This window comes from Lathyrus oleraceus, chromosome 6 (genome assembly GCF_024323335.1).
Source record: "Lathyrus oleraceus cultivar Zhongwan6 chromosome 6, CAAS_Psat_ZW6_1.0, whole genome shotgun sequence".
Classification (NCBI taxonomy): Eukaryota; Viridiplantae; Streptophyta; class Magnoliopsida; order Fabales; family Fabaceae; genus Lathyrus; species Lathyrus oleraceus.
The window spans coordinates 462,922,154-462,929,841 of record NC_066584.1 but is presented as its reverse complement, the minus strand read 5'-3'; the positions used below and the strand labels follow the sequence as shown (position 1 = coordinate 462,929,841).

The 7,688-nt window shown below is 34.9% G+C and overlaps 1 protein-coding gene across 1 annotated transcript; it reads left to right on the top strand.

Annotated features, from left to right (window-relative positions):
* The first annotated feature begins 5,353 nt into the window (after positions 1-5,353).
* Positions 5,354-6,412, top strand: LOC127096252 (uncharacterized). Its single transcript, XM_051034847.1, has 2 exons — positions 5,354-5,437; positions 5,537-6,412. Exons 1-2 carry the CDS (start codon positions 5,354-5,356, stop codon positions 6,410-6,412), a joined length of 960 nt encoding a protein of 319 aa, XP_050890804.1.
* The last annotated feature ends 1,276 nt before the right edge of the window (positions 6,413-7,688 follow it).

The window sequence follows — 7,688 nt, the reverse complement described above, 5'->3', positions numbered from 1 at the left end:
AATTGTAACACGATTTGCAGGAAAAATTATCACTAAAAGATAATTGGTCAATCTGGTAAGCACAATGAAAAATTGTCTCTCAATGGGCTCTGGATACCATGTTGAAATATGAGGGCATAAGAGACATTTGAATAAGACTATAAATCTGAATAGGATTATGGAAGTTTTATTATATAGTAAAATATACAACTCTTCGTATTAATTATACAAGAAATATGCTAGGGATATTCTATTCTAGATAGACTAAGAAATATTCTATCAAAATTATAGTTAACAAGAGTGTTGATAATTGTTGTTGGTAATGATGCAGAAACATGGGTGGTAATAACAGATGAAATTACGGAAGTGTTCTTGTTGTTTAAGGTTGATTATTTATCTCTTGTGTAAATGAGTGTTGTAACCGTCACAATTAATCATTTATATCAATTGCCTACCCGTCACAATTTAGAATGGCGGTTGGAGTGAAGGTTTTAGCAACCATCACAACACAGCATGGAGACACACGCATTTTCGACACAACATTTAAGACGGTTCAAACCGCCATAACTTTCCTAAAGTAATTATTGTAAGTTGCCATTTTTATTATAGTGAATGTTAGTGATGTACATTACAATGAGTAATCTGACCAAATCTTTCTCCCCGGCAAAGAAGACGTCAATCTCCATATGCATTGTCCTTGCACATAGAATGAGATTATGTGCGAGTAGGACAACTGACTAATTATAACAATAAATCCCATGTGAATAAAACGTAATAAATAGCTCTTGTAAAATAGTTTGAAGCCAAAGAATATTGGTTTTTCTTAAGTTAGGCTCATGCACTAAGCCTCAATGTTTGACTTAGAATTAATACACTCCTTTCATGACCACCAAGATATGATATTTGGTCCAAAGAAGATGGAACCTCCAGAGGTTGATGTCATCATGATTTGTTGCTCAATCATCATCACAAAAATAACTTTAAGGAGAGAGGTTTATAGATGGGAGTATGATAAAATTTGAGGCCAAAATTTATGGAACCCTTTAAGTATCTTAATACTATTTTGAAAACAATCCAATGGAATTCAAGGAGATTGGACATTAATTGGAAAACTTTGTTAACTACATAAGATATCTTATGACAAGGATTGTTACATATTTTAGAGCATGCAGGTGGAAACCATAAGGGTGTTGATGGTATTGCACTCCATATTATTTGTTCCGGATAGAATGTCTCTAATATATTTGTTTTAAGTGAGTAAAAAAATGTCATCAAGGAGTTTCTCGACTTCAATGTCAAGAAAGTAGTCAAGTGCACTCAATTGCTTGGGACTCAAGACGTCGTGATGTTTTTTATTTAGGTTGTAAATTAGAATATAGGAGCTCCCTGGGAAGATGATATCATCAACATAGACTAAGAGATAAAAAGTGTGTCCCTTCTTTGTATAATTGAAGAGGGAAAGATCATATTTGCTTGCTTGGAACAAAAATTTAACTAAAGTCTCGTTTAAACTATCAAATCATTGTCTTGGAATTTGCTTAATGTCATATAATTCCTTGTAAGGTTATAAAATAGGGTTGGATCCTTGATTTCAAAATCCTGAGGTTGTTCCAAGTAAACCTCTTCTTCAAGGAGCCTCTTGAGAAAGACAATGTTGACGTTTAGTTTTTGAAGTGGTCACTTATGAGAGAGAATAAGAGTTAACATGAGTCTTTTTAACTCAGTATCCGGCTCTAAGATCGACTAATTTTGGGGATCAATTTCATCCTCCACTTGTGGGGGAGGGGATAATTGAAGTTAGAGCTTTGCCATGTGTGGACAACCCTAACATTGAATTTGTTAGCTCCTAACGGGATTCGAGCTTAAAACTTTGAGAGAAGCATACTATTATGCCCAATCCTTAAAATATTTGACATGGTGTGAAAAGGTTTTAATAAAGTCAAATCTTTTGATATGATGAAATCAACATGCAACCAAGAAACTTGTTAATTATGCCATATAGATTTTCTTTGATCCTATAAACCCACTTGCAACATGATGATTTCCTATTAGGAGGCATCAATTCTTTTGAAGAACATATGACCATTCTTTCTTTGCAACATGCCACTTGTGTCTAGCAAGGCTTGGTTAACATTCTTTGACTCAATGTGGGTAAGGAGGAGTCTAGGATAGATACGAGGAAGAACAATTCTAAAAATTGGTGTAGCATATAGACTTAGATTTTATCAAATAAATCCAAGTGAATCTTGAATAAGCATCAACAAACAAAAGTTGATATAATAATTGTATCCAAGTGAGGAAATAGTGGGGGATGGTTCCTAAAATCACGGGAAACAAGTTCAAGTTGGTGAATGTATCAATGGGGTGAGTGAAGACACTAGAACTAGAAAAATGTATAGGCAAACGTTGTATATTCCTTATGAAGAGCTCATGAATGTTAATTGCCTAACACGTGACATGAAAAGAAGTATCAGAATTTGGGAATGAAGTAGTGCCATTGGTAACCAATGCACTAGACTGGGAGAAGTTTGTAATTCATCATGCAATTGTCTCGCATTTGTAAGTATTTTAATAATGAATAAGCAATACCAAGAACACGAGCTAGGATACTCAAGTTGATTACTCTAGTTGGTAGTTTAATAATGAATAAGCTAGTTTATTAAATTCATAATATTTGGTAAAATTGATGGTTAAACTTAACTTATAAGTATGAAATGACATAAAAGTGATATATTTAATTAATTTTAATGTATTTCAATTAAGAAAACATAGGAAAAATTAAGAGAGAAAATGATAAATTATAAGATATTGGAATTGGCTTATAAAAAAAGTATGCATTATCTGACTAAGTATAGTATGATAGATGGATCAAATTTCATAATAGGTTAGAAATCATGATTTTATCTAACTCGTTAATCTTAAAATTTATTTTAATAATTTTTCTAGATTTTTATTTATCTCTAGTTGTTCGATTACCCTACCTCTGATGTATTGTCTTCAATATATAATGTATACGTCTTTTTTCTACATGTTCAAATCACATAAATATATTTCACCGAATCTTATATAGTATCGTTTGTCTTACAACTTTCAAGTAAAATAAAATATTCCTTTCAATTTTAACGGTATTTTTGTGTCACATAAAATCTTTAAAGTTTTCCTTCATTTCAATCACACAACTTGAATTTTATGGTTTTCGTCTCCTTCTATTTCTCACAATTTTTTACTATGAATCCAAAATATTTAAATCGTATAACATGTGATATAACAAGATCTCCAACATGTGAAATACAACATTTGCTAAAATTATATTTCATATACTTCGTCTTACTTTTAAACAAAAGTCATACACTTTTGAAACTCGTCTACAACCTCTAATTTAAGTCTTTCATCAACTTTAATTAGAATTATATCATCTGCTAAAATAATATACATCTCAATACTAATTCTTGAATGTATTTCATAAATACATTAAAAATTAAAGTATTTGAAGTGAAAAGGCAAGAATTTTTATCAAATAGATTTTTTTTTTAAATAAAAACTATAAAACATAAACTATAAGCTTTAAAAGTTCTTCTTTATTTTAATTTTCAACTTGAGTATATGAACACCGTCTTTTGTCATCTAAATTATATACCGGCAAGATGGCATGACATAGAGTCGTCAAAATGGACTAACTCGTCTATATCGTTTTGAAAAGCCCGACAAAACATAGAATTTGAGATTTAAAATTTGGCAATTTATTTTCCCACCCTTATGGTGTGGGTCGCACCTTTAAAAACTCAAATATACTCTCAGATTTGTTCGGAGATGAATCTCTGAATGCACCAAAGACTATTTTTGTCACAATTTAGTCCGGAGATGCATCTGCGAAGATTTCTGAGGTGAATTCTCCAAAATCTTCTCTCCATGTTTCTTGACAGACATGTTGTCATAAGTTTGTATTTTTTATGAATTCAAAATCATTTTAATTATACTAACATTGTCATTATTTGACTCAAACATTAAGAAACGTGAATATTGTAGAACAATGTAATGCGTTAATTAAAAAAACATCAAATCATATTACGAACATTGTTCTTAAAGTATGGTAAAAAAAATACAAAAACATCCCAAAATACAAATAAAAGCATAACCTACTATGTATGCCTAATCCTAACCCCTTAGCTCCTCCTCTGCCTCTAATAACCCAAGGCACTTTGTGTCTCGGTAAAAATGGAATGTGTTAGGACAACCACATCATTTCCATCTTTCTCAAACAGCCCAGACTCTATGCCCTGATACGTAATTCGTATAATATTCTGACAGATTTGCAACATGTCAATAACATGGTCATCCATGGCATGCTCATTCTCCAGGATCTCCTTATGAGCATGCCTAGGTGGACGTTTAGGAGTGTCCATTATCATGACAGTGTGTGAGACACAATAGAACCAAGTTAACTATTTGCATAAGACCACTAACTTGTAGCTGGCATACTCCGATACTCCTCTAGTACTAGATGGCTCTTGTAATCCGATAGTATGTCATCAAGATGTCTACGGACTATGATGTTACGAGCAGACACAAAGGAGGATCTTAAATGATATACACATATTCAAATTGACGCATGCATCGCTTCGCAAATACATGCACATTAGATTCGCCTAACATGCCAACCGTCCAGAGTAAAATGAAATGGGATCAAAGGGATTAGTGTACCGGTGAGTGATGTATGGTGTCCAGCCGATGTCATTGTGCTTAGTCTGGTGAATATACACACAAAACGGCCATACAACATCATTCCCTCTGCACGGGCAATATACGCAAACACGTGGTCAATCCTCAGTATACTCTAGCACATAATCAAACTCGTGGATGCGGTGAAAGTGGGATAGGATCCACCCTGAAAATGAATAAGAAAAAAGTATTAGTAACAAGTGTAAAAAAAATGGTTTTAATATTAATAATGGTTGTGGAAATTACCGTCAACAGGGTGCAGGAGCTTGTCATTTTCTTTGTCGTCCAAAGAGAACTTTCGCTTAGCTTGGAGTACAGGTATACCAAATAGCCCCCCCCCCCCCCCCCCCCCCCCACCCATCCACCCACACACACACACAATTTCACTCGTGAATGACCGACAAGTCGATGAAATACTTAAGGTATGCCACATCGACGTAAGTTGCACTTTTATCCATAAAAATGGACGTGCCAACCAAGAATACTAGGAAACACCCCTCAAAGCACACTCTCCGTGGTAGGTAACCTGTAGCTCATCGTCGTCGACATTCTCGGACAACTCCAAGTTTTCCCTAATAAAGCTTCTCCAAGTAAGAAAATTTTGCATGTGCACCTCTAGTACTCTCAGTATGTTGTTTGAGTATTCAAGGAAAGAATGAATTCTGACAGAAGAGGTATTTGTAGTTACAAGTTTGTGGAGCCTCAATTGAATACTTTGAGAGGGTTAGGGACTCGTCTGGTTTTTGATAACAAATAAGACTTCAAGAAAAACTATGGCAACCTCCTGGGTATCCTCAACATAGAAGTTAATACAACGGTCATTTATACTCTTATGTAGTTCTATGATCCTCCGATGAGGTGCTTTACTTTTCAAGATTATCAGTTGGCTCCGACTCTGGAGGAATATTCTCATATCTTAGGGGTTGGAATTAAGAATCATGTTTCTTTTGTGAGCACAAAGGAGCTTCCCAAGTCTCATCTTATAATTGTAGCCCTCCATTTGGAGAAGAAAGAAGTGGAAATCAACCTCAAACTCAATGGTGTAACTCATAGTTTTACTTCAAAGCTTCTTGTAGACAAAGTCATTGCTTTTGCTGACGCTGGAAGTTGGGATGCATTCAATGCTATTCTTTCTTTACTCATATATGGGATTGTGTTGTTCCCTAACATGGAAGATTTTGTGGATTTGGCCTTTATTCACATCTTTATGACCAAGAGTCTTGTTCCTACTCTCCTGGATGATACTTACTATTCCATCCATGTGAGAAATCAGAAGAAGAAGGGAACTATTGTGTTTTGTATCCCTATGTTGTACAAATGGTTTATATCTCATATACCCAACAAGAGCCCTTTTGTTAAAAACAAAGGCAAACCCAAATGGTCTCAGAGGATCATGTCTCTAACTGCTGAAAATATATTATGGTACTCTCGAAGTTACAACGATGTCAATATTATTCTTAATTATGGTAATTTCCCTAATGTTCCCATCTTATGTATAAAAAGTGGAATTAATTACAATCCGAGATTGGTATTGTGTCAGTTAGGCTACCCGATGTTAGACAAACCTGACTCCGAGCAATTGGAAGATTTTGTCTTATATGAAGGGGTTGACAATTGGGAGTTACTGAAGAAGATCATCAGAGTTTGGGGGGAGATTCATCCTCAAGGAAGGGTTGAGCTGGGATTGAGGAATTGTGTAGCGAAGGAAGCCTAAACACAGTGGGGTCAAGGAAAGGATCAAGGAAGTTTTGTTGTCATTTCCACCGGAACCTTCTATGAGCATCAAGCCTCCTGAACTATTTGTTGTTCATATCTCTGAAGTTGATAAACTTAAGGAGACTATCAAGGCGTTAGAAAAAGAGAATATTGATCTCCGATTTAACCTTGGTAAGCTTACACTAGAGAATGAGAACTTGAAGCTCAACCTTAATCATAATATGGAACGGGCGCTCAAAGTAGATAATGAGGTTCAAGTAGAACAATACAAGAGAATGAAGGTGGGTGAAGCATTGAGAGGAACCTATGATAACCTTTCTGCTAAGAAGAAATAACTTGTTGAAGCTTAATACCATGCCAGTAAGTTGGAAATCAATTACAAAGATCAAATCAGGAGACTTCAAGACCAGTTGGAAAGTTGCAAGAAGGAGTTGAAGGAATAGCATAGTCGTGTTAAGCAGCTGGAAGTTACTATCTCTCAACACCACAATGAACTTGACAAAAGGTTTGAGGAAATTCGATAGCTAAAGGATCAAGCGCACAATAGCCTAGAAGATGTCAATCAACTTAAGCAAGAGATCACTCATTGGGAGAAACAGAGTTGTCACCTTCAAGACCTCCTAGATCAGAAGGATTCATTTCTGCAAGACCTCCTGAGTGGGCCTAATCATACTTTATTGCACAACCTTCTCAAGGATGTGCAGTATTGGAGGGAAAGGCATGCACGTCTTACCCAGTTTGTTGACCATGTTATGGAAGACCTCCAGGGTTTATTGAAGGAAGCTTTTGCTACAGTGTTTCCACACAATGTTCCTTGGGTTATTTTCCTTTTTATCTCTGTTTGTAGGGTGGTATTTGAGAGGCTTAAAGTTGAGCTTGTTGTAGCCTGTCAGTCAGATCTTTGATTTGTAATAAATTGTACTTCTTTTCTCGATATGAATAAAAAAGTTTTGTATTTTTGCTATTGGCTTTATATGTTGCCTTTACTTCTATGTTTTACGTTTACTCATAAAAACGAACAAAAACTCAAGAATTCCTTGGAAATTTTTCTTTGTTGGAAAAAAGCATAACAAAGAGAGAGAAAAGTCAAAGTCAAAAACATTTTTGCATACACTCATTCATTCATGCATTCATGCATCATCACTCATAAAAACAAAATGCTTATGTCATCTTTCTCCAATAGAAAAGACTATGACTCACCACAAGTACTTCACTCAAGCAAACAAACCAAAGATCATGGCAGACATTGAACACGAAAATGCTACCTACAAGGA

Excerpts from the sequence above, each read along its gene's own strand:
- LOC127096252 (XM_051034847.1), top strand. The coding sequence starts at position 5,354 with ATGAATTCTGACAGAAGAGGTATTTGTAGTTACAAGTTTGTGGAGCCT. Across the intron at positions 5,438-5,536 it reads GAGGGTTAGGGACTCGTCTG|TTCTATGATCCTCCGATGAG; the intron begins GTTTTTGATAAC and ends ACTCTTATGTAG.